Raw genomic sequence first — 27,882 nt, 5'->3', positions numbered from 1 at the left:
AAAGGATGATGCACTCCAGGCTGAAGGATTAGATTTCTCTTCTGCTTTTTCTCACAAAGGAAGATTACAACTACCAAAAGTTTCTTCCTAATTATCTTAGTTTTGCTTCCCTTTTGCCAGTGCTACCATTGAAAAGTCAGAGCTATCTTAGCTGATAGGAATATAATGGAATCTACCACCCTTTTTATTGCATACGCTGATGTTGTTCTGACCACCAGAATTTTTAGCTTGTGAATTTTTTGTACCTGATTTAACAAAATAGTTACTGTGTCCTGGTGCCACCAACAAGAGGATTTACTTCAGAATCATCCATGGAAAAACCGTCCTGCCCTTCTGTAGGGTGTGCCTCATTACTGATAGCAAAGCAAACAGACAGTACCAGCCAAAGACCTGCACCGCCTGGTTTACGTAGCAGTGAGCAAGGAGAAGTGGCTTTGTGTTAGTATCTCTTTGTAGTTCATTTATCAACTAGGTGACGTTAGGTGTGACAGAGAAGGGCTGGTGTGAGAGCTGAGAACCGTGAAGGATGAGGTCTCTTCCACAGGCCACGGCTGCGCTCCTGCACTGAACTTATTGCACAGCTCATCTCATCGCCCCCTTAGCTGCTGAGATCCCTCTGGGCAGAGCACGGCACGTCTTAAAAACAGTTCTTCCCCATCTGCAATTTGCTGACACAGTAAGAAAAGGCTTTTGCACGGGAAGCTGGCACTGATTTGACTGATAACATTTCGCATGACTCATAAAAACCCAATTCCGAAGAGCGGGCGCTCCCTGACCGCACCAACCGCTGGCTCCACGCCCTGGTCCAGCGGGACGATACGCTGCGTTCAGGTCCGCACGTTTCCATCCCCATGCTTTAGCAGGCCGCACACCGGGGACGTGTGACGGATTCCTGCTTGTTCCATGCGCTGAAACGCTTCTTTCTGCTCCAAATTCCGCCCTCACGGTAAGCGGCCACCAGCACCGGCGCAGCAAGGTGGCTGCCAATAGAGGGCAGGAGGGACAGGAGGAAGGAAGAACCGAAAGCGGTCAGCCCGGCAGCCCAACCAACACCGCTCCGCTCCTCAGGACATGCGCAGCTCCTTCCCGTCCCACCGGACGTGACGCGCGTTCACTTCCTGGGCCGTGACGCGGAAGCAGCAGCGGCAGCGGGCGAGCAGGAGGAGGCGGAGGCGGTGAGGGTTAAGAGCGGAGCGGCCCCGGGGCTGGAGCGCCCCCCGGCGGTGGGGCCGTGCGGCGCGCTCTGCTCCCCTCGCCATGAACATCGACGTGGAGTTCCACATCCGCCACAACTACCTTTGGGCCCGGCTGCCGGCCAGCGTCAAGCAGGTAACGCCGGGCGGGCGGCCCCGGCTCCTGGCCGCGGGCAGCGATGTGTGGAGAGAAGTGGCGGCTGGTGGAGAAGGGGATGTGGGGCTCTGCTTGCGAGTTGGGATGTTTATGTGGAGACAGCGGGGCGTAGGGGTGTGTATCTGTGGAAAGGGGCACATAGGAGTGGTGTGGCCCCGATATTTGTGTCTGTGTGGAAACAGAAAGATGTGAAGGTCTTGACATCCTTTCTTGTGGGCAAGCTGTACCCGGCCTGGTGTATCAGAGCGCGGTGCAGCTCTGTGGTCAGGGAACTGTGCCCTGCTGCGGGCTGGGGAAAAAACAACTCATGCAAGTTTGATGTGCCGGGTTTCACGGGGCCCTGACAGCAGCACTCAGGTAGTGTGTCAGGCCAGCAGGAAGGCTTCCATCTCCGCTCCAAAGCTAAGTGCTGTTTGAAGCAGGTGGTGGAAAACAACTCCTTCTCTTGTGCAAAGGATGGAGAGGAAGAGTAGTGACTGCAGGCCCTGAACAGTTAACTCTGTTGAGTTTGAGGTAGTTCCTCTTACGGAGGAATGTGAATGGTGATTTACATTGACTTGTCCAGCGGAATGCCATGCTGTGCGATTAAGGTGGAAAACACAGCACTGTACAATGTGTTATTTTATTTAATGTAGCTTCTGGAATTCTGTTGTATTTGGTTTTAGAATAGTCTTTAATATTTTTATACTTGGAGAAAATACTTCTGAGTTAAATCAGATGTGGATCTTGCCTGTGAGTGTATTTCTTTTCTCTAATGCTGGGTTCTGCAGTGCATGGGGACTGTGCTTGTTTGTTCTCTGTATTCACAGAATTGCAGAGTTTGGAACGTAGTTCTGGAGGTCTCCTTGTCCAGCCCCCCTGCTACAGCAGGTTCTGTACAGTGGTTACACAGAAAAGCATCCAGATGGGTCTTGAATTTCTCCATGGAAGGAGACTCCACAGCCCCTCTCAGCAGCTTGTTCCAGTGCTCTGTACCCTTGCAATAAAGAAGTTCTTCCTCATATTTATATGGAACTTCCTGCGTTGCAGTTTTTGACCGTTGCCCCTTATTCTGTCACTGCAAACCACTGGAAAGAGCCTGGTTCCATCTACTTGATTCCCACACTTGAGATATTTATTAGCAGTGATAGGATTCCTTCTCAGTCTTCTCTTCAGGCTGAACAGATCCAGGTCTCAGCCTCTCCTCAAATGGGAGATGCTCCAGGCTTCTAATAATCTTTATGGCCCTCTGCTGGACTCTCTTCAGTGGTTCCCTATCTTGAACTGGTCTCAGTATTCCAGATGTGACATCATCAGGGCAGGGTAGAAGGGGAGAGCCTCCCTTATATTCAGTAAAGTACTTTTCAATCTACGTATCTTTTGTAACATGAACATCAAGTCTTTAATAAACCAGGAGAAGAAAACCTGCTCACTTTTTAGTAGAGCGGAAGAATAATGTTAAGTATTTTGCAGGACGGTTTTCAAAGTAAGGCATTTAAAACATTAACCAAAGTTCTCTTTTTATCTTGCTTTGGGATAGTGAAGCCCTGTATGCCTTAATCTTGTGACCAAAGATCACTTGATTGCCTACTTGTGGGAAATTACAGCTGAACTGTTTCATTATTTATTTCATTATAAGCTTCTTAGGTGCCGTAGCTGAAACTTTGTGTCATTCACAGTTAGTGATTTGTGCTGCACTAATTCTGGGCACTTCTTCAAGGCTGCGAGATGCTGAATGCTTGGTGTAATGCTCAGTGCTTCATGTAACCTGAAAGAACATTTATAACCTTTGATTTGAAGGTGACAGGCTCCCTTTTTGGTAGCAATGGCTCTAGGAAAAGAAATAATATCTAGAGGTCACTATTTAATTCTCTGTCTTGTGTAGAGGGACCCATTTAACTAAAGATACTTTTGACCTCACAGTGGAACTGAAAATACTATCACTGTAATGAAGTGGGGGACCAAATGCCTGCATGTGCTTCCTTATGACACACCTTGCGCTGGTTTAACTAAGACAGGTTGTGTGCACATTAGCTAAAAGGCTTTTCTGTTTTTAAGGCTCTTGGAAACTCTCAGAGGGAATATGAAAGGCAGGTTGTACTCTACAGTATCCGCAATCAGTTACGGTACAGGAATAACTTAGGTGAGTAAAGAAGTTAACTTTTAATTGCTGCCCAGATCTTCTCTGTGGAAGATTGTCTTTACTATAAAACTGCAAGAACTAGTGCTGTTTAAAGATCCCTCTATCCCTGAAATCATTCTAAATGATAAAACATCACAAGAAGTCTTCACATCTGAGGCTTGTTTGCAGGCTTCCATTTTATTTTGCATTGGCTGCATCCAGTCCTCTTTTACAGCGGATAATAATTTCACTAATGAACAGATCATTTTCCAGAGCCTGCATGTGTTGTCTCAATGGGCCACATCCTGGTAACCTGCAAAGTAGATCAGCTCTGTTCAATGTGTAATGGCTCTGAAAGTAATTATATTGTATGTAGGAATCTGTGTGTGCTAAATGCTGTATAGCCCTTCTTTATTTTGTTTTTAGCTTTCTGTCAATCTCTGTTATACTGTTTCTTAGTCTTTATTTTTGACTGAACTTGACCTTGTAATGCAACTGTTTCTCCTTTTTTCTTGTAGTTAAGCACGTCAAGAAAGATGAACGTAAATATTACGAGGATCTGTTAAAATACAGTCGTGACCATCTGATGTTGTACCCATACCATTTGTCTGACATAATGGTGAAAGGGCTGAGGGTAACACCGTTTTCATATTACACAGGCATAATGGAGGTGAGTACAAAACTATGGTGAGAAATGGTGTATTATGTCCTAGAGATGTCAGTGTCGGCTTGGCTTGTATGCAAGGCAGAGTCAGGTGGCTTGTTTGTTTTTGGGTAGGAACTGCTAACAAATTGCAGCTTTTAGATAACTACTTGTGTCTGCTGTTTTTTCACCCTTGTACCCCCATAAACCTTTCAAGAACTGGACTTTGTCATGTGGAGTTGGGTGGAACTCATGTTTAGGCCCATCTCTCTTTTGATCCTTGAGATCTGTGATTCTTCATTTCCAACTGCTTGTGAAATAAATACCCCATTCTGTTTGATTAACAAAACAAAGGGAATTTTGCTTTAAAAAAAACAACACCCAACTAAACAAGGGAAGAACAACACATTTCTACAGTTGTTTTCTTCTTCAGAAATGGCACTTGACCATATCAAATGCTTTTTTCTATGAGTACTAAGATGGTTCTGTTTTCTGTCAGCTCTCTGGCAACCTTTTTGTTTTCCTTGGATGTCAGAGAGATGAAGGAGAGAATTGTTGAGGGTAAAGGTGAGAAAACTTGTGGTTTGAGATGAAGACAGTTCAGTAGGTTAAGCAGAAGCTCTATGCACAAGCAAAAGCTAAATAAGGAATTCGTTGGCAGCTTCCCATCAGCAGGCAGATGTTCAGCCATTTCCTGGGGCTCATCACACGTCATGGTTACTTGGGAAGAGAAATGCTGTAGCTTGGTACATTCTCTCTCCTCTCTTCCTCAGCTTGTGTTGTTGAATACCATGTCATCTGATATTGTCATGCTATATGGAGCATCTCTTTGGACAGTTGGGTCAGTTGTCTGTCCCCTCCCAGCTTCTTGTGCCTCCCCAGCCCCTTCTCTGGCTGGGCAGACTGAGAAGCTGAGATGTCCTTGAGTCTGTGTAAGAACAGTGTTCTGCAATAGCTAAGGCACTCATGTATTATCAGCATTGTTTTGATCACAAATCCAAAACATCTTCTATGATGAATAAAAATAACATTATCCTAGCCAGAATTAGTGTACTGACTTTAATGGATTTCTGATTTAATTTCAGGGATTTTTTGTTTTTGAAGGATGAGTTCTTCATTTGCTTCTCTGAAGCAATGACATTCTTGTTGCAATTAAATTTTCTTGTTTTTTTCAGGATATAATGAATAGTGAAAAAAGTTATGATTCATTACCCAACTTTACTGCTGCTGACTGTAAGTATTATCCAGCTGCAATACTGCTTTCAATGAATTGGAGTTAAGGACCTTCTGAAAATGAATTTGTGGGGCATCTATTTGCTTGAACACAAATGTGCGAATGAAGATGTAGAAGCATTTGAACAGTGATATTCAGGAAGGTGTGCTCCCCATGCATTGTTCTGTCTGTACGATAAGCACAGGAATTGGGCTGATTTGAGTACTACTAGACATGATACAACACCAGCTTCTGTCCTTGCATGAGCTTCTGGGTGGAAAGTCTTACTGGCTGTTTTGTCACCCAGCTGAGCAGCTGATACTTTCCCTCTGTGTGTTTTGGTGTGTGTGTTGGGCAGAAGGCTTTGGGAAGACTCTGAAAGGTTGTTGGCTCTGATATGAATTAGCACCAGTGGACAAAGAGAAATGATGTACAAGAAAAGAGAATGTCACTTTGTGATACCCCTGGACGTGCCAGATCAGCTGTCTTATTTTTCTGTTAGATTGTTGTGGGCACAAGAAGGGGAAATTAGGCACGTGAACATGTAACCTCATGTTGAACCTGAAGGAGAACAGAATGATTACTCCGTGACAACTGAGACAGAATATGGGTTAAAGCTCCTGATTAGTTTTTCAATATCTTTTTGTAATTTGTTAATGGTTCAAGGTTGGCAGTTATGGAATTAATTTCGGATTTACTCGAGCAGAGTATCTTATTCATCTTCCTTAAAGGCTTACATGGCTTTTTGTGCTCTAATTCTTAGTGTACAGAGCTCTAATTGAGTGCATGGTGTGGCAATAGGGTAGAAAAACACCCTGTTGATCGAAACAGGTACAGCTATAGTTCTCTTGATTTGAAGCATTGTAATTACCTGCTGAAGTGAAGGCAGAAGAGATAAGAGTTTGATTGTTCCCTGCTACTCTGTGACTTGATAGAAACTGGATACTTTTAAAAAGAAACCTATGTAAAGTAAATGTATAGGAATAGATTTTGTTTCTCAGGTGCACATGGTTCTTGGCCAAATTCATTTAGGACTGAATTTAGTTCCTCCAGGTATCCTTTTATTTTGGGAAGGAGTAAGTAAAACAAACAGGTAGGCTTGATTCTTTTAAGAATATTTTATGTGTCTTCAGTTTAAACCGTTCCAAGAGAAATAAAACCTTCATTATTTTCCAGGTCTAAGACTTCTTGGTATAGGAAGAAACCAATATATAGATCTAATGAACCAATGTAGATCTTCAAAGGTAAGTTTGTCTTCAGTTTCTTCTTTCTTCCCTCACCCATTGTGTGTGATTTGAAAGGAAATAGTGGAAAAATTCCATGGGCCTTGTTTGTTTAATATTACGTGTAATTGAGCACAACATAACATATTGCTAATTATTTTCTGCTTCTTTAAAAAAGTACTAAAACCAAAATAGACTAAAGAACAGGATATTCAGCATTACTTGAAAAAAAACCAAAAAACAGAAAAACAATCAACAAACACAAGGGTATCCACCAAAATATAAAGTAGGCAGAGTGAACCTAAAATTAACAACTATACAGTAGAAGAGAATGGAGAATGAGCTATTTAAGTGTGTAAATGAACAGTACCCTTTAGTATTTTTTCTTGTACTGAAATGCATTGTACTTTTATGGCATCATACTTACTGAGAATATGGAGTTTGGTCTTCTAAAGTAAATAAACTGTGTTCTTAAAATGGATTATAAGACCGCTGAATTTATTTAAAGTAGACCAATGGTATGCTTGTCTACTGTTCTTGGACTTGTTGTTAATGTCTTTAGGTAGCATGACTTCTAGTTAGTGACACACAGAATACAGATATATGTGGGGATTACATCTGACGGTATCAGGTGTAAATACTTTTTTTCCATCCCAATCTCATAATTTGAGAGAGGAGGGAAGCACATCTGTTTCTGATCAAGTGTGGGCCTTTACTAAAAGGCAAAGCTAATAGTATTTGTGTGCCCAGTCTAAATACAATGTACTTAGAAGTCAGGTTATATAAAGGTAGATGGTTGCCTGCATGTGTGAAGTGCTATTTATTTCTATCTCAAATGGACTGTACCACTGCAGAAATTTTTCAGAAGGAAAACTGCACGTGATCTGTTACCTGTGAAACCCGTGGAAATTACCATAGAAGCTTGGTGGGTTGTGCAGTCTGGCTACATCACTGAGGATGATATCAAGGTACTTACAGTGCAGCTGTCAGCTCTGGTTGTGGTTGAATACTCACAGTCCCTGAAAACAGACTTCCCTTTGTGTATTCTACACAAAAACTGGTCAGAGACTGGAGCTTTATAACAACTCTGTCATGGAAATAGGAATTGGAACTGGTAGAAGTGGTATCATTCTTTGTTGGTATTTGTTGCTTTCTTCCTCCTTTGTGCTTCTGGTCACATACGGTGCTGAGGTTGCTTTGTGTCAGCAAAATGGGAACTGAAGCGAATGCTGCTGCTGTGCTTTATGGGGAACAAGCAGCAAAACGTGTCTTCTTAAATTTGTTTTTTAACAGATGTCTTCTTAAATGTGTTTTAGCTCTGACATCTTGGTTTTGACTTCACCTTCAGTGCTAGTGGACCTTCTTTGTTACTTATTTTCATTTCTGCTCCTTGTATCTCTGTCTTGTATCTCTGTTTCATTGATTACATTTGAAAAACTTGTGAGCTGGCTTAATGTTTTGTCATCATTCTGCTTTCATTTTCACAGTATCCTATTTCATTCTTACAGTTTTTCTACAGTCAGCTATAGTCTCCTGATCTGTATTTAATTTCTTCTCTTTTGGTGTACCTTTTACCTTAGATTGGAGCATAGTTAATGCAGTGATGTAGTAGTAGTCAAAGCAAGTTTCCTTCCTTTGGCTGTTACTGGGAATATCTCAGACAGTGGTTACATACATTTGGACATTCCAAAGTAGTTAATCTGAAGGAAAGTCCTTTGGTATTGAAAATGACCTCTTTCTAGAATGGCTCCAGTTGCATGTCTGACCACTTAATTGACAAGTTTTAAAGAGGACAGCTATTATACCCTGTTGTAAAACACCTGTGCAATTAAATACTGTTTCTAGAGCACATATAACTTCGTATAGGAACAAGAGTAAAAACTTCAGTAAGAAGCACAGTGAATTCTTCAGTGGAAGCACTTTATTGAAGAACATGTTTGCTTTCTGTATTTTCATATTACCTGTGACTGATCTGAATGTGAAATGTTCATGGTGGGTCATTTTGTTTTGTTTTTTCTTTGAATGGTGTTATTCAAGTTGTGTAGACTCATTTTTGGAACCCACTAACACCATTTTATTTACTTAGATTTGCACTACATCGGAAAAGTCTGCTATTGACAAGATAATTGATTCAGGTCCTCAACTTGCTGGTTCATTAGACTTCAATGTAGTTCACAGTAAGTGTTTAACTGGCATTTCTTTTCTGTGTGTAGGTCTTGCTCAGTAAATTCAGAGAGCATTGTCTGAAAGCTCAGGTATAAAAGGATTGAAGAAAGCTAAAGTTTGGGAGAATGTGGAGAGAAATACTCAAGAGCTTGTACAGACTACAGTCTAAGTAAATGATTTAATGGTGAGCCATTAGGAGGTGTTGCTCTGATATTACTTCAAGTAATTTAAGACATTCCTTTCTTAGAAATTGATAGTAAGGGCTCAGAGTGGAAACAGAGAGTATATGAGAATGAGAGAAACCAAAAAAACAATTAAAAGACAAAGCTGGTATCGCTGGGAACTAAAACTTTACTGGTTGTTTTTCAAAGAAAAGGTTTTGAAATTTCTTACTATTTGAACCATCAAAAAATGGAGCTTAAGAGGTCGTCTACCTCAGATGTCTGCATATGTTAATGAAAAACTGTGTGCTTCTCCCTATTGCAGTGTTATAGACAAATGGTAGTAATCGAGGGAGCACAAATTCATTGACAAATCATCCTTGAGAACTCTGTAAATCACAGAATTATAGAATGGTTTGGGTTGGATGGGACCTCTAAGATCACCTAGTTCCATCCCCCTGCTATAGGCAGGGACATCTCCCTCTAGACCAGGTTGCTCAAAGCCCCATCCAGCCTGTCCTTGAATGCTTCCAGGGAGGGGGCATCCACAGCCTCGCTGTGAACACAACCTGTTCCAGTGTCTCACCACACTCACAGTAAACTTTTTTTCCTATCTAGTCTAAATCTGCCCTCTTCCAGTTTAAAACCATTTCCCCTCATCCTGTTGCTGCCTGCCATTATAAAAAGTCCCTCCCCAGCTTTCCTGTAGGTTCCCTTCCAGGTACTAGAAGGCTGCTCTAAGGTCTCTTCAGAGCCTTCTCTTCTCCAGGCTGAAGAGCCTGAGCTCTCTCTACTACAAGCAATTGGTAGAATGATGAGACCTCTGGAAAACCACATGATGACTCAGAAAGTGTTGAGGGAGGTGGTGGCTCTGCAGGCCCTGTTCAAGGAAGTCTCCTCCTGTCACCAGTGGAAGGGTTGCATTTCACCCATTGCACTGCTGGGCACAAGAACTGCAAAGCACTTGGGAGAACGCCATATATTGCTCTGATTGGACCAAGTGGTGACCAGAGCCTGACTATAGGGGCTACCAAATACAGAGCCTGACTATAGGGGCTACCAAATATAGCTGCTTCATTTTCTAGTCCTCCTGTTGTCCTCTGTTTCCTGAAAGTAGCTGTAAAATTCCAGGTATATTGCATTAAAATTCAGGTAAAGAGTTCTGTTTTAGGGTAATACCTGCTGAATGTTGGATGTAGTTTCTTGATTGTGTATTGCAAAATAACACTATACAGTATAAGCTAATAGGAAATACTTTACATTCTGAACTGACTGATGGGGAAAATCTAAATGTATCATTAGGACTCTGCAAAATGCTTTTTCTCCAATGATTTGCTTTAATTTATACAGGCTTGTATAACAAGGGATTTATTTACCTCGATGTACCAATATCTGATGACAGCTGTATAGCAGGTAAGTAAATATTTTTATAGTCTAAGCCTGCATTTTCTTGGATTTATTTCAGTTGTTATAAAGACATTGGTTTTATTGTACGTAGGACTTTTTTGACTTGAATTCATATCTTTTAATATAAATATCTAGGTAAGTTGAGATTGTTCTAAAGATTCATGGCACAATTTAAGTACCTTCCTGTATATCTGCAATGAAAAGGAATCACGATGCAAAGAAACATAACTGACGTGCTCAAAGGACTTGAGTTTGTTTTATTCCTATGCAGCTTTTTATTAGATTATTGTTAGATTTAGCTTTTAAAAAACAATATTTAATAGATATCGGTTCCATCCTTTTTGTTTTGTCACTTCAGTTATAGCAGTGTGCTGTGTCTGGGCACTGGGTAGAAGCTTAAACTAGTGCAGCGTATGGCTGTATTTGAACAACTCATGCTGTGCTAAGTCTCAAGGGTTTCAGAGTTTTGTAAAGACGCACACTTTTGAAACCTGCCCATGCAGAACTTTGTGTCATTACTGTAGTAGAGATCAATTAAACAAATGTCCTCTAAATACAAGAGTGGCTACTTAATACTGTCTTTGGGCTTCTCAGCCTGGGGTGGAAGAAGGGTGACTTCTTTTGTTCTTCTTGTCATTCCTCAACCACCGCTCACTTTATTCTTTAACAATTTACTCTCCATTGGCATTAGAAAATTAGGAATTATCTGTAGTGGATGAGCAGGAGTCTGAAAGACAGTGATGAAAAGTAGAGAGTTTTGTTTTTTTTTTTTAATACTAGAAAACATTTTGACAACCATTGTTTTCTTAAGGGCTAGGAGAAATTTCAGTACCATATAAGCTCTCTTTAGGCTTTTATTCGTAAGAAATACAGATACCGTTGTAAATTGGTATGACAGATACCACTGTGTAATTTTGTATGCTGTTTTATGGGGCTTCAGTTTAAAAAAGAAAATGACCAAATTGTAATCATGCAAGTATTTCTTTTCAGTGCCACCACTGGAAGGTTTTGTGATGAACAGAGTGCAAGGTGATTACTTTGAAACGCTCCTGTACAAGATATTTGTTTCAATAGATGAACACACTAATGTGGCAGAGGTAAGTAAAACTCACCTTGTGTCTTGGTAATGGGAAAACCATGAAAGGACCAGAGCACACTGGTGAAATACTTAAAGCAAGAGTATGGATCGGTATCGAGGGATTTTGTAATTATTGTCTGACTTGTGGAGTTTGAAATAAATTGGTTTCCTTAGTACTGAATATAATTTCAGTAGTTCTGCAGGCAAGATACACATTCAGTGAAGCAACTCTGTCAGCTGGACTGAATTTATATGGGAATAATTTATGCAGCTTGTTCTGTACTGGCTAGAATTGGAGTCTGTTTTCCCACTGTCCCAGCCGTATTGGTTCTGTTTTGCTAGTGTGAATTCAGAAAAATACAAATTTCTGGTTGTGAAAACATGCGGGGTGTTGGCTTAGAGTAGGAACGTAACTTTTGCATAAATATTTATAATTGTAATGCTTTCTTTCATAAGGTTTGATTCTCAAACGTGTGGGAAAAAGAACCTGAAAAAATACCTAGTGAACATGGAGATTTTATCTTCTCTGTATGACTTACAAGATACATGATTAACCTAAAAATGGCACAGGAGGAGATAATCTCCTATTTCTTGTGCATGCGTTAAAGTGAAGTGATCATGAGACTTCATCCCATTTTTTCCCCCATTGCTTTTGGTTGAATCAAAATTGCTTCTACCATTATGGTCTGTGTCTAAAAAATAAAGAGAAAAAAACAACAAATAATGCCAACGCCCAGAAATTGTGGATTACTCTGCATGATGAGTTTTGCATTGTTGACTTTTTTTTTTTTTTCTTTTTAGCTTGCAAATGTCCTAGAGATTGACTTATCTTTAGTAAAGGTACGTGCATTGCTCATCTGTTATTTGATGTGAGAATCTCACTGTCTTGCAAGTTGGCTTCATGGAGGGATTTCATATTGCAATTCCTTATTACATTTGTGCAATTTTTGTGTGTTTCTTCAGAATGCCGTGTCCATGTATTGTCGATTAGGCTTTGCTCATAAAAAAGGCCAAGTAATAAATCTGGATAATCTTCATCCATCGTGGAAGAATGTTCCTTCAGTGAACAGACTGAAGTAAGTGTGTCTGTTCTTCTATGAAGTGTATTTCTCTTTGAAGAGAGAGCTAGAACCCAAATAATATGAAGTAGAGCTCTGTTTAACTTCTAATTTCACTTGGTTTTCTAATATACATATATATACATAGCGACATGTATACTTGATTCTCTTTCTTAGGATAAGGGGTGGTAATGCATCCTTGAAATAGTACTTCTATTGCCATTTCTCAGCGGTGACTTTTTGACTTTAAAGTGCTTCATTGCTTACTTTTGAAGAAGCAGATAAGCGTGTGCTTGTTCTGAAGTGCTGGGGAGGAAACCACAGCTCTTACTATGCCAGTATAGAGACAGTGTATCTTGTTACTGTTGCCAGTGAATGTGTACATAAAGCTTGCTTATTTGCTGTGAGGTCCTCTTTTATAGTTCAGTTGTAGACTCTATTAATATACATCTATCTATGTAAAATCCTGGGAAAGTGATAATTGTAATAGAAAGCAAAAGGTTCTTCAGCTTCTGCTGAAGCTAAAGCAGGACTCTGAGAGCTGTCAAGGTGGACTGATTTAGGGCTCACAAACATTGAAAAGCATGTGTTGGGCATGCCTGTGTGTGGATTACCAGCACTGGAAGGCAGAAATAGTTCTCTGGTGCTGCAGTAATTAATAGATGTGGATTTTGATTCATGTTAATAGGAGTACTCTGGATCCTCAAAAGATGCTGCTTTCATGGGACAGTGGGGAAACCAGAAGTCCTGTGCAGGAGGCTGGGTCATCAGCCACAGATACAGACACCAACAGTCAAGATGATCCAGGTTAGCATGACCAGTGTATCTGATACATTAGGAAGAATTGCTTCATAGCACTGTAGGCTGTAAAGGAATTTATAAACAAATGAAATGTAAAATCTGTGAGTCTTTTGTTGTTGTTGTTGTTGTTTTGTTTTTTTTTTTATTTTTTTTTGTATGAATTATACATTGGGGAGGTGATGTCTAAATCTAGGTTTATTCAGCCTCATTGTTAGAAAATAAAGTATTTTGCTCATGTACATTATCAATATTAGCTGATGCCAAGATACCAGTACATGATCAGCACTGTTTATTCAGCAGTGATAAGGCAATTCTGCTGTACTCGGCGTGGCATTAACTGGGGCTTTTTGATTGTTTTAAATAGTTGTATGACTTGATGTTTTCATGTTTAAATCAAATGTGATCATGTATTTCTTTTTCTTGTTCTTTATTAGCTGAAACAGCCAGTGTGAGCAGCCTGAATCTGTCCAGCGGACACACAAAGCGTATTGCCTTCCTGTTTGATTCTACCCTCACTGCCTTTCTAATGATGGGAAATCTTTCACCAGTATGTCCAAATTGTTCAGTGTATTACATTAAGACTCAACACATAGAGTTTGAAAATGCTTTTACTTCCATAAAACGTAACTATGATTATTTTAAGACCTTTTAAATTGTTGTGGCTAAGAAACACTTGGTCATAAAATTTTTGCTTGCCCCTTCTCTTTTCAAAGAACTAAGACAGTTTTGTTTTATTATTTCAGAACTTGAAAAGTCATGCGGTCACTATGTTTGAAGTCGGGAAACTGTCAGATGAGTCTCTTGACAGTTTCTTGGTGGAGCTGGAGAAGGTAATCTGTTACATGTGTGGCCAAATGTTTTTTCAGCACTAGTGTAAAGGGACAAAAAGCCTTCAGTATTTTCACTTTGTACGACTGCTCTAAGAGCCTCGATTAACAATAGAGTGATATGAGCACTCCTCATCACACCGAACCTAAGTAGTTCAGATAATGTGTTGATTATTAACAATATCCATGCTGCAAGTGACTTTGTGGAACACACTGTGGATGTATGTGAATGTGTAGAATGTCTGGTAGGCAAATGGAATTCAAGAACTACGTTTGCCCATGTCTGTGTGTACATATACCAGCATTATGGCTTGTCTGCTAAATGCAAATCGCCTTTTTTTAGTAAGATGTTAATATTTTTGAAAATCTGCATATCATTTTTGTAGGATTACTTTAGAATGTTTAACCAATCCACCTTTTAAAGATAATTCTAGAAGGCCAACTTCAGAATTGCATTGGAGGGCTGTGCTGTTAATTGCAGTATTGTTTTACACCTGTCAGGAGTGCTGGAAATTTCAGTCTTTTTGCTTGAAGACTGAGGCATGGTTCAGATTTATAGATGCCCTTATGTATTTTTTGACAGCTTGACTAACATGACCAAGACTTTCCATTTAATAGTTGCTGTGTAGAACCTTTGGGGTTCTTACGCAATGAAAAAGCTTTCAAATGCTAGCTTGTTGATTTTTTCCTGTTGCATTATTAATGCTTATGCAAACAACATGCCATTTATATGCCTTTATTTTGCTTCTTGTTTAGGTTCAAAGCACAGGTGAAGGGGAAGCACAGCGATACTTTGACCATGCACTTACACTGAGAAACACAATACTGTTTTTGCGGCACAATAAAGACTTAGGGGCACAAGCTATACAGCCTGACCAACCAACTAACGGTACTGTGAACTCTTCTGAGGAAATATTTTCTGCGTGTTTACTTACCTGCAATGGGCTCACAGCAGTCAGTACCCTGTTTGATTAAAAGTATTTTGAAGCCCAAAAAAAGTTGCTTCATCCTTTGAATGTACAGTACTGAGTTGTCATGTTGAATGACAGATTTGGTGCACAGGCTTGGGCTTAATGTCCAAAGCAACAGATTAAAGCTTAATGGTAATGGTGGCAAGATGAGCTGAACTTAAGACAGGGTTTGGTTTTATGTTGTGTGCTTCTGAAGGCTGTAATAAAGGAAGTAATCCTTTTATTCAAGTGGCATTTTCTATCTAAAAGGAAAAACATTTTCTAGATTAGGAAAATAAGTGTATTCTTCCTAATGAAGATGGATATTTATAAAATCGCCTAACTTTTCTTTTAGTAATTCTATGTGCTTCTCTTTTCTGGGATCAGTTAATCAGCGAGGACAAAGTTATACCTCTGCCAGGGAATCATGTATTACTTGAACTACTGAAATTACTGGGATTAACTTGAATAAGTCTGTACGTAACTTAAGACTTTGTTTTGGAAAATACTGTATTAATGGCTTAGAGGGAAGAATGGAAAATCTTAGATCATGCTTTAGGTTTTATGTTCCATTTGAATTAATCAAGAATCTTATATTCTCATCATAGGACTTCCCTTGGATCTCTTACGATGTGAGAGTTTGCTTGGCTTGGATCCAGCTACCTGCAGTAGAGTTCTCAACAAAAATTATACCTTACTGGTTTCCATGGCACCACTCACCAATGAAATTCGACCTATTAGTAGCTGTACACCCCAGGTAAAAAAAAATACTAGGGGGAAAAAACAGTATATAATAATAGAAATACTTTTGTAGCTTTGTTTTTATGTATGTCTGCTATGTGTCTCTTCTAAAGAGCCATAATTGTTGGCATATGGGATAGTATTGCAATTACTCTAAAAAATATATATTTACTGAGTAAAATGTGAATACTTATTACATTTTAATTTATTAACATTTTACCTATCAAGTTGGGTTAATCACAGATGTTTTCTTCTTGATCTTGTGCTGATATAAAATACTATCAAGAGAGTAAGTACCTAGAATATCAAAGAATCATAGCATGATTTGGATTGGAAGGTACTTTTAAGATCATGTAGTTCCAACCCCCCTGCAAGTATCGTCTCTCCTTAGTAAATTAACACACTTGTACTCCTTCCTAGCTTTATGTTTCTTTAAAGCTGTCAGTTATTAAATTATATCCGTACATGTAAGAATTGCAATAACAGGCTCTATTTTTTTCTGAACCATCTCTTCAGCATATTGGACCTGCGATACCGGAAGTCAGTTCAGTTTGGTTCAAACTGTATATTTACCACATAACTGGACAAGGACCACCTTCTCTATTGCTCTCTAAAGGAACACGACTTCGAAAACTTCCAGATATTTTTCAGGTAGTGTATGTGGAGCTTGATTTTTTTTCTCTCCCTTCTCTTAATGTTTCAGAGATGTGCTGTATACTAAAGAGTTCACACACAGTTGTAATCTGAGATATAATCAAATTGCTATTGTAGCTTTCTTAGAAACAAGTTTTGTGTGGTATTAAATCATAGTCGTTTGAGTTGGAAGGAACTCTTGGAGGTCAACTAGTCCATCTCCCCTGCTATGATAGGGGGCACCTACAGCTACAGCAGGTTGCTCAGAGCCCTGTCCTGCCTGACTTCAAATGTCTTCAGGAACATCCACCCATCTCTCTGAATAGCCTATTCCAGTGCTTTGCTACTTTACTGTAAAAACCTTTTTCCTTATATCCAATCTAAATCTCCCCTCTTTTAGTTTGAAACCATTTCCCATTGTCCTAGCACAACGGGCTCTGCTAAAAGAGTCTGTCCTCTTCTTTCTTATAACCTCCCTTGAGATATTAGATACCGAAAGGCTGCTATCAGGTCTCTGTGGAGCCTTCTTTTCTCCAGGCTGAACATCCCCAAATTCTTGGTATGTCCAATTCAATCTGAAAGTCTTCAGATGCTGCTTTTTCACGTTCTGGCCCTCAGGGGGACTTGTGTCCCATGAAAGAGTGTTTTGAGGTATTTCGTAGCCTTGGCAAGCCTAGTTGGGGGAGTGATAATGGCAACTTTTAAACTTGGTGGAACCAAAAATTGTGGTATCTATTAACTGTAATTGACATGCAGCAGATGCGTAGCAGTGTTTGTGACTCACTGATTACAGCAAGGATCACAAAGTAGTCTTGTTCATATTTATAATTGGAGGGTGATCTCTACAGTTTGTGCCTCTTAATTCAGAGTTGACACTTGAGCTGAGTATACTGCATGGAGGCATTCAGAGAGGAATGTATGTTCTTAGATGTACCCACATCAGCAGTCCCTTCTGGCTCTTGAATTTGTAGATTTATATTCTGTTCCTCCAGCCACTTTCATATCTCTTCTCTTCCTCTTCATGTCCTTTCCAATTTGAAAAATGTTGTACTGGAAAGTTTGTCAGTGTTTTTGCCTTCTTGTCCCTTCCCTTTGGATGGCTGTTTTGAAGTTGATATATGATTGCTCTCTTTTGACAGCATTAGCTTAGCTTTTATTTAGCATTTAGATTTATTTGGATTTATTTTCATCTCATATTTGTTAGGAGATTCTTGCAAGGGCCACCTAGTTCTGCAGGGATGGTTGATAGATGCATTCCTACTCAAACTACCATCTTAACTTTGAGATTGGCAAACTTGTCTTTACCAGAAATACAAGCATGAGTGATCCTTGGTAGAAAGTATAATGCTACGGAGTTGTAATCTGCAGTAACTTCCGAATTGTAGCAACATGCTATTAGTCTAACTGCAGCATTCCACTTTGTGCTTGAATAGTCCATTACTATTGTAAATAACTTCCTGTCTTCTAGGGTTATGATCGCTTACTTATAACATCTTGGGGTCACGACCCAGGAGTAGTTCCTACTTCAAATGTGCTCACAATGTTGAATGATGCTTTAACGCATTCAGCTGTTCTAATTCAGGTATGGAGTACACTATATAAAAGATGAAAACATGTAATTTTGGGTAAAACTATTGAATCAAAATGTAGATTAAGAATGTAGGAGACCTGTGCTTCTGTTGGGAGCTGAAAAAGGTTTAACTTCAGCCCTTGCTGGTGTGTTTTAGAGGGGGTAAAGACCTCAGTGCATTTATAGTACGCATTATTACATTATGAACAAATATGAGAGTTTTGCTAAATGAGGATGAGAGAGGGATTTATAGGAGCATTGAGGATATAGTAAACTGAAATGAAAATGAACAATCCACATGTCTTTTTGAATGATAGTAGTGTATAAGGTAACTGAGAATATGAGCTATTATTCAAGAAACTGCTTCTCTTCAATGAAGCTTAACTAATTATCTCAATTCATGTGCATTTTACAGGGAAGAGGATGCAGTATCTTATTCAATCTATTTATTTCAAGAGTTTTAATACAGAAATATTTTTATGTTTCATCAGTGTGACTGGTAGCTTTTAAAAGCGAGCATGATTAGGACTAAGCTAAGCTGATGAGTGCTATTTCTTTTGTTCCTAATGTGGTTTTCTTGATGTGCAGGGGCATGGCATGCATGGAATGGGAGAAACTGTACATATACCTTTTCCATTTGATGAAGCTGAGCAGCAGGGAGGTAACTTTATTTAACATAATCTCTGTGCCACCATATTGAATGATATCCTGTGTGGTAGGTTTGCAATAATTCTTGTAAAACATATTTTCTAGTAATGATGAGCCAAGTTAGTTGAAAAATTGAAAGTGCGTTTAAATTATTCATAGAATCATAGAATCACAAGGTTGAAAGGACCTATAAGATCACCTAGTCCAATCGTCCTCCCTTTATCATGCCTATAGAAAACCCCTAAACCCTATCTCCTAGCTCCCTATCCAGATGCTTCTTGAACACTGCCAGTGATGTGGCAACTCCACCACATCCCTGGGCAAATTATTGACAAGTCAGTCCTAAGCTGGTAGTTAAGGTTCACTCTGTTCTGTGTTCTGTTGTATTCAAAATCTTCTATCTGGTCTGTATTCTGTCTCAGCGCAGGCATTGAGAAGTAACCTCAGCAAACATTTCTAAATCTTTATTTGTACATTATTATTAATTTGTGTATATTCTTTAGTAAAACTTACTTCTGTTTGGCATCTCTTAACTATGAGAGGTGAGACCAAAAGCAAACAGTAGTACTGGGAACTATGATGTGGGATTTCCCACTAAGGGAAGAGCTTTGTTAGCAAATTCTGCTCCTTCAAAGTCTTCCTAATTCAACTGAGTTTAAAAAGCAGAAATTAACTTTCTGATGTACTCCTTGGTGACGGGAGGCTGTGAATTAGCCATAGGCTTTTTAGCTGAGAGTCTTCTTCAAAGTGCAGATTTGCAGATAAGTTGCTAAACTGTAGCATTAAAGGAGACAAAAAAAAACAGATACAGATAAAAAACAGTTTGGCTGAGATGTGAACTATATGGCTATGGAGGAGGTTTTCACTAAAGTAAACTGGGATATGTGTTTTCTTTCTTCTAGACTTCTCTCGTGTGAACATGGGCATCCATTCAGCTTTAAAGATATTGAGAAACAAGGTAGACTTGCAGCATTTTTGTGGCTATGTCACTATGCTGAATCCTACAAGTCGGCAAGCTAACAGGAAGCTGAGTGATGCTTCTGATGGAAGAGGTTAGTTAGCAGTAATTTTGTGTGTGTGTGTGTTCTGTTAATTTGCAAACAGTTACTTCAGCAAAGTTGAGCAAAGGATTACACCCAAATGATTTGGTTTTCTACATGATATGGAATCATAGAATGGTTTGGGTCAGAAGGGACCATTAAGATCACCTAGTTCCATCCCATTTCTATAGGCAGGGACACCTCCCTCTAGACCAGGTTGCTCACAGCCCCATTCAGCATGGCCTTCAGTGTTTCCAGGGAGTGGGCATCCACAGCCTCTCTGGGCAACCTTTTCCAGTGTCTCACCATCCCCAGAGTGAAGACTTCCTTTCTACTATCTAGTCTAAATCTACCCTCTTCCAGATTAAAACCATTTTTTCTTGTCCCGTTGCTGACTGCTGTTTTAAATAGTTCTTCCCCAGCTTTCCTATAGGCGGGAACCTTCAGGTACTGGAAGGCTGCTATAAGGTCTTCTCAGAGCCTTCTCCAGGCTGAAGAGACCCAGCTCTCCCAGCCTATGTTGGATATCTCATATTTTGAGCATGAGTCTGTTATCTGTAGGCTCACTTCCTAATTTCCCTTTGAGTCTAAATTAGCAAATACAAACTGAAAATCACTGGACTAGAACAACCAGCAGAAGGGGGAAGAAATCATTTCAAAACATTAAAATGTAAATTGTGTCGTTTTCATATGCCAGAACTTAATCTTTTGTACGTGTGTTGAAGATCCCTAAGTAGCTCTAGAGTCCTAAAATCAGTAAGACCTTATATTTCTCTGTAACATTTCTTCCAGTTTAATAGTTATGTAGGTTGCTCTGGAAGTAGTACCTCCTATATTTTTCCATGGAAACAAAGAACACCATAGCACCATGTGATAGAGCAGATTTTAGCTATAAAACACTGTTGTCATCACCATTAGCTATGTATTTTTACCAGTGATGAACTAGAGCCTGCGTGATACCCTTGTAAAAATCTCCAACAGAGGATGTAACCTCCTGTTGTCACTGCTGTAATGCACCACCCACCACCTCATTACACTCACATCCACTGTTTGGTCTCCATAAATGTTCAGAAGGTGTCTGTGAATGTCAATGAGTGCCATCTTTTCCTTGTGGAGGGGCTCAGTCCCACACCATTGCTTCACATCCACTTCCATGTCAGACATCATTTTGTCAGACTGTCCCTCTGCTGCCGTCTATAGTATGGCTAGAAAGTTAACTGAATATTGGGTGAGAAGGGTCAACTCTTCTGCTGTATCACTGACATCTGCCTTTGACATTGTGGGCCAACATAGTAAAATAGGAGGTATTATTTTCAGAGCAGCTTTTGTATATGGGATTTGGGCAAAACTTGTGTCAAGTTCCTTACATCAATTGGTACTTAAACATATACTCATCTAAATGTTTATGTAAGGATTATTTTACCTCTAGGAGATGCTGATCTAGCATCAGGATCTGATGTAAATGGGAGTACAGAGTCATTTGAGATGGTAATAGAAGAAACATCAATGGATTCTGCAATCAAGCAAAGCCTTGAAGGTAAAACCATGACAAATATTCTCTGTCTAGTAAGATGACTTCTTTTTGAGGGTCTAAACACATGTTATTGTTTGATACTGCTGTACTTGTCATCTCAGACTATAAGTGTTTTTACTTCTTAAAACTCAGATTCCCTTAAATCTTTGAGCAGTTAAGTAAACAAACTGCCTTGAAAAAGCATGAATTATCCTGTAGATCTGAGAGAATAGATCTGACTTGACAGAATGGGTTTTGGGATCAATATTTGCTTTCTTTTTTCTTAGAATTTGTTTGTCCTTTTAGTTCCCACATCAGAACTGGAATGGGTTCCTCTGGAATTATGCTTTGGCATTCCTCTCTTCAGCTCTGAGTTGAATCAGAAAGTCTGCAGAAAAATAGCCACTCATGGATTATGTAGAAAAGAAAGGTGAGCTTTATTTTATCTGCTACAGGTTTAACAGTTGTGTTATGTCCAGAGTTCCTGCAAAATGATTTGGGTATTTACAGCTTGATAACAATTGGACTAGAACCAGTTTAAGAGTTCCTAGCTTAAGTGTGTGAGGCGATGGTGTCCCTTTTTGACTCAAAGGTACCAACTGTAATGTTAATGCCTAGTGAACCTTAACCCACTAAAAAAAAACAGTCTTCCTTTTTTGTTTGTTTTTGCAAGGTAGAAAATAAATTCTTTCTAGAAAGCGATCTGAACATTAGGTAAGCTTAGAATGCCTTCCTGGTGATCTCCCCTTCCTGGCCTAGTACAGACTTCTTTTCTTCACCACATGACCCTCCAAAAAATTCTTAATAGTGATCGAATGTAAATGTATTTGGTTTTGGTGGAAATTTTCTTCGGATTTGGCATTTTGTTTCCTAAGTTTAGTGCTGCCTTATGATCAAGCTAACTTCTGATTCTGACAATAGCATGTCAGAAATGAAAGATTACTCATCCAACAGCATGTGTTTTGTTTTGGTTGTTTGTTTTTTCCCCTAGGATGTGGTTCTGGAAACTAAATAAAAGGCTGCTTGAAAACACAGCTTAGGGATTTTAGCATAGTAGCTGGCTTGCTTTTAACAGTGTACCACTTACCTGCTTCTGAAGTGCACAACAATGATAAGAAAACATGTTACAGTTTAATTTCTTAATATATTTTATGTAAAATAATATTGTGCAACTGTAGTAGTTCCCTTTTAACACAATAAAAATAGTAAAATAGGAAAATAGTATTTAGCTGGCTGGACTCACAGGTACATGAGATGATTTGAGCACCTCATCAGTGCTAATGCTATCTGAAAGCTTTTCATTTTGTCATGTAACGTCTGGTACTACAGAAGTAACTTTTGAGCAGTTTACCATGATACTTCTTCACTAGATTAAATTGGGGCACCTTGGAAGGTTGGGAATTTACAGCATGTATTTTGATTCTCTGTATTTGTACATAGATTCTTCTCTTTCACTTCTTACAGCCTTCAAAAACTGTTACATTCCAGTAGAAAGCTGTCCTTGCAGGTCCTCAATTTTGTTCATTCATTCCAGGTAAGGAGGAGTAACCAACAAGTAAATAATTCTGTTTGCTGTGTGATTGTCTTTGCTCTCCTCTTTGTTGCTCTTTGCTGAATAGAAATGTGTGTGTGGTGGTCGTTTTTTTTCTTTTCTTACCCTCCTGTAAGTGGCAACTGTATTAAGTGCTGTAACATTCAAATCCTTCTGGTGACAAAAAGCGAGTTCTCTGGTGATGAATGAGCATAAGTATGTAAAAGTACAGATGCTGGGGGAGTCTTTAAGGACAAAGGCAGAAGGGGGGACTTTGTATAGCAAGAAAGGAGAAATGCCTGCTCCACAGCCTCCTGTAGTTCTGCGTGGAAATATATGCTTTCAAGATGTGTCCACTGTAACATGGAATCTACTTAGTTGCTTGTTGTCTGATACATTTGTGTAAATTCCTATCCTTTCAGTAGGATAAGGAACTTGAGGGTTACTTACCCTAGGTAGTGTTATGGGTGGTGTGAGCCTGAAACCATTTCTTCAGGAGAACGTTGGAGGTTTCCAGAAGTTTGAAGCCTTGAAACCATCCATTAGTCTCAAGTGACTTCTTCCTAACCTTTTAGATGCTGTCTCTGAGATGCGCTTTTTATACAGATGATTATCTGTAAAGGGAGGGGAAAAATGCTGAAGTGATTTATTGATTGATTGATTTTTAAGCTGAGAAACTGAACTCATGGGAAATATGCCTACTCGTACTATGGTCAAGTCAGTACTTCTAAATACAGATGCACCTCCTTGCAGAATATGAGATTGTGGCAGTGCTTAACGCGCTCAGACTGATGTGATAGCTGTCTTAATGATTTTATAGCTGCATGTTTACTTTACTAGATCTTCCCTTAATTTTTAAGTCTCAGCCTTCCATTAAGGCTTCTCAGAACCTACATATATACACACATACACAGATGTAGCCAAGGCAACTGCGTGCCCATTTCATGCTGTTCTATTTTTACTTTCATAGCCATTTGGATTAAGCACACTTCAGAAATACTAAATTTACTGATTGGAATAGAATCACAGAATCACAGAATGACCCGGGTTGGAAGGGACCTCAAGGATCATGTAGTTCCAACCCCCCTGCCTAGCAGGGCCACCAAACATACGCCTTAACTAGATCAGGTTGCCCAGAGCCCTGTCCAACCTGGTCTTGAACACCTCCAAGGACGGGGCATCCACAACCTCCCTGGGCAGCCTGTTCCAGGACCTCACCACTCTCCTAGTAAAGAACTTCCCCCTAACATCCAACCTAAATCTTCCCTCTTTTAACTTAAAACCATTTCCCCTAGTCCTGCTATTATCAGCCCTTTCGAAGAGTTTGCTCCCCTCCTGGGAGTAAGTTCCCTTCAGGTATTGAAAGGCTGCAATGAGGTCACCCCGCAACCTTCTCTTTTTCAGGCTGAACAAACCCAACTCCCTCAGCCTGTCCTCATAGAGGAGGTGCTCCAGCCCCCTGATCATCTTTGTGGCCCTCCTCTGGACCCTTCCCAAAATCTCCATATCTTTTTTGTACTGAGGGCTCCACACCTGGACACAGTACTCCAGATGGGGCCTCACAAGAGCAGAGTAGAGAGGGACAATCACCTCCCTATCCCTGCTGACCACCCCGAATGTAGCTAGAATATAGCTTGCTATATTCTACCTATTAAATCTTTCATTATTTCTCTTGTTTTTAAGACAGTTTTCTAATTTTTGTTTTTAGGAAGGTACTTCAACGCTGGATCAGCTCCATGATGCCGGTTGTTCAAGTTCACTTTTGCAGCCAACTTCTGCAGATATGGGTGTTCCACTTCCTGCCAAGAATCTCATGTTCAAAGAAGGTGTATTATCTGAATGGAATGGACGATCCCCTTCCTCAGTTTTTATTTCAACCACACCTAAGGAACAGGTCAAATAGAGATTCTCACACACTGATCACTCAATGCCTTTCTTCTATTATGGTTAATTTATAGTGCCAACCACTAAGAAGTGTACTGTTGCTGCAGCATAACCCGTGTAAATGTAGTGTTACAAAAGCGTGCTGTGTTGCAGTATTGGGGAATTGCTTAAACTGTCTAGAACTTGTTACTCATTACTGCTCATCTTGCTGCAACAGGGAGCTTTTTAGCTGTCAGCACTATTTTTACCTTGAGACAATCTTTCTTTTATAACTAAACATGCTGTTGGTAGGCTTTCTGATGATTGTTAAATTTCTATGCCGTCACCACAAAATTGCAATAGTAGTTTTCTATGTTCGTTACTCAGACGTAAATTCTGTTCAGTTTTCTACTGTAATACTGAAAGCCTTTCTGTATAAAGGTAGGAGATTTGGCACTTCCTCTAAAAGCTCAGTGATACCAACTGTTTAAAAAATGTATCATGGTGATACGGGGCATTAAGAAGTGTTGAATTATGTAGTTCACCCTAATACGGTGGCCTTGACAGATCAGCACAGTAGGAAATTTGATGCTTTCAAGGTCTCTGTTAGGGCAGGCTTTAAGCCCTCTTGATGATTAAGGTAATTCTGAAGATGGACGGTGTGCTTTCTTTCATCTCTGGTAAAATTCAGTGGAGATGTGGAATTATGGGAAGGCCGAAGTGGTTGGCCCTCTCTGTAGAGTTCTCTATAATAATGGATTTGTGCTCTGTGTACGAAACCGGGAATTGGAGATTTGGGACGCACCGTGAGTTGGTTCCACTTTGTTATTTGATGTTGCTGATGATTGCTGTGAGAAAACTCTTGATGTTATAAGTTGACTTCAAGGTAGATAACTAGATACGTTCTGTTGGTTAATGTTTGAAAAGAAAGATCTCTTAATTTTTTCATGACTGTCCTTAAGGAAGGAAGATAGCAGCAGAAGTTGTGTAGGCAGAGATTTCTCTGAATCTGTTTTCCTTTTAACCATTAGCTGTTCATTCTGACAAACATTAACAGTGTACTGTTATCATCTAAAATGATGTTCTGGCTCTATTTGTAGGGGATGATATTATGTGTCATGATTTCATTTCATTTATATTAGGCATTAACAACTTCTTTCCAGCTTAAAAAAAAGTCTATCCCTTTTAGCAGACAAGGAAACAAGAGATGTGGAATACCAAGACCTTTAATCCTGGTGACTAAGTACTCTGCCAGCTCTCTTCTTTGCTGGAACTGCCTTGATATAAATAGTGTAAAAATAAGACAACCATCCTGTCTTTACTAGCCTACGTTATGTAACGGACCAAGAATCTGTGGCATTGATGATGCTGGAAAATAACGAGTAGAAAAATGACAACATTTGGGTTTGTATCCTGTTCTTTATGGCTGTAAGAAAAAAACACAACAAGTTTGAAAAGGGAAAATGTACCACAATAGGATAATGCAGCAACTTCAGCTGAAGCTGTGAGAGTTTCTTTATTTTCTCCTTGGCATTATATACATTCCTGATGTGTAAGTGTGGGACGTGTGCTTTAAGAACTGGAAGTCTGTAGTACTACAGTTTGCTCATTGCTGCTCTTTTCTTTTTATATATATTTTTACATCTGTTGTGTTACGTATTTTACCAAGAGCAACTGAATGTAGTATTCTGCATAAGTTACAGAGCTAGATTACAGAAAATTATGTACACTACAGTTACTTTTGGACTGGAAGTGCTTATTTTTTGATAGTCTTTTTTTTAAGTTGCCGTATTTCCCTCAAAGGAATTGAAGAGGAAATGGATGTCGGTCTGCTAGAAATTGCAGAGAATATGGGTTTACTGTGAGAGTTGTTATGTGAAGATTAATTCAATATCGAGCGCTGTAGGGAAACTAAGCAGTAGATGATGATTTACGCTTTCAGTACCGTAGGTGATACTTTCAGTGCTACAGTGAACTGTAATAGATGAGCTAGTTTGGCATATTGTATTAAATTTTGCCATGCACAATGTCTATACAAGCACAGAATTGATGATAGTACAAGTTAAATCTGCTGTATGAAAGTCTAAGAATGGATTAAAGTTTCTGTTCTCCTCACTGTGTACTCTTCAGTGTTACTGAGTGAAGGATGTTACTAGGTTCTAAATAAAAGTAGTCTGCTCTTCAGAGTTGTTTAATACCCACAAATTTTGCTGTTAATGGTGAAAATTCCAGATATGTTGGCAGTTCTTAGAAATCAAACTACTCTAATTTAGGTGCTTCAACATTACGTTAGAGCTTGAATGTTCAAGTCTTCATATCTGAAGTTTACGGAATAGATTGCAACCAAAGAAGTCCGTGAAATACCTGAAACTCGACTACGGTTCCAGTGCTTGGGATGGTCCAGAGACCCAATGTATGTGACTTTTGTTTTAAATGTGGTGTAAAAAAAGAAAAATAAGGTCTCCAAGATCTTCATACCAAAAGAATCTATTTTATATTGTTCTGCAAATAAAGTCTAATGAAATCAGTTTCTTTTCTTCAGGTCGTCTTATTGAAAGTCGGGGGAAAATCTCACGCATTGTAACGTTGTCAGTTGTTTTAAGTTTGTCTTCAGCAAGATCTGTTCCTAACCCGTCAAGGAGAGGTTGGCTCCAAGTAGTGGTTATTCCAGATCCGTGTACCCGGCCGTCTTCAAGAGCCAAGTGGAAAGCGTGTGTTACTGGTTCTCAGATTTCCGATCATGATATATTACTTCTTTTTCCCTCTTTCTCACCATTGTTCTCAGATCCTCCTTTTGCTTGTACAGTATTCCTAATGGTTTGTATTTCGAAGGTTTTTAAAGAATGGCTGTAACTGAATACAGTTGAATTCTCCTAGTGTGACATTCTTAACGTTATACATTGAAATGTACAAAGTCTGTGTTCAATTAAATTATTGACACATGTAACAATTGTTTACAAATAAACTGCCGTAGGTCAAACCATGTGCAGAATCCTTCACGTGCAGTAGTTCTTTTGTCTTGTGCACAGCACTAAAATATCACCATATCATTGTGGTGCTCAAGACTGTCCAGTGTTATTAAAATATCTCTCCCATATACTTGCACTGCTGCAGAAACACCGTTTTATCAAGGGAAAATCTTTTTTCATGTAGTTTCTTCTGTGTGCTGTATTTAACCTTTAGAAGGGTAACTATAGCGCTTTGTAAGGGTAGACAGTGGCAGGACAAAGGGAACTGGTTTTATGTTGAAGGAAGAATTTAGGTTGGATGTCAGGGGGAAGTTCTTTACCAAGAGAGAGGTGAGATTCTGGCACAGGCTGCCCCGAGAGAGTATGGATGCCCCGTCCCTGGAGGTGTTCAAGGCC

The 27,882-nt window shown here is 39.5% G+C and overlaps 1 protein-coding gene across 1 annotated transcript; it reads left to right on the top strand.

Annotated features, from left to right (window-relative positions):
* Nucleotides 1–1,130: 1,130 nt before the first annotated feature.
* On the top strand, nt 1,131–27,507 carry FAM91A1 (family with sequence similarity 91 member A1). The gene is made up of 24 exons (XM_072328946.1): nt 1,131–1,329; nt 3,388–3,472; nt 3,970–4,121; nt 5,270–5,327; nt 6,484–6,551; nt 7,385–7,498; nt 8,617–8,707; nt 10,208–10,270; nt 11,255–11,361; nt 12,144–12,182; nt 12,306–12,418; nt 13,089–13,207; nt 13,636–13,748; nt 13,945–14,031; nt 14,785–14,917; nt 15,587–15,735; nt 16,236–16,370; nt 17,821–17,934; nt 18,511–18,583; nt 19,473–19,622; nt 21,040–21,147; nt 21,430–21,553; nt 22,588–22,657; nt 24,363–27,507. The coding sequence occupies exons 1-24, from the start codon at nt 1,258–1,260 to the stop codon at nt 24,555–24,557; spliced, it is 2,532 nt and encodes an 843-aa protein (XP_072185047.1). The 5' UTR covers nt 1,131–1,257; the 3' UTR covers nt 24,558–27,507.
* The last annotated feature ends 375 nt before the right edge of the window (nt 27,508–27,882 follow it).

The sequence above is a fragment of the Excalfactoria chinensis genome, chromosome 2 (assembly GCF_039878825.1).
Source record: "Excalfactoria chinensis isolate bCotChi1 chromosome 2, bCotChi1.hap2, whole genome shotgun sequence".
NCBI lineage: Eukaryota > Metazoa > Chordata > Aves > Galliformes > Phasianidae > Excalfactoria > Excalfactoria chinensis.
Note: the sequence above shows the minus strand (reverse complement) of the source record. Positions and strands in the feature narration are given on the sequence as shown.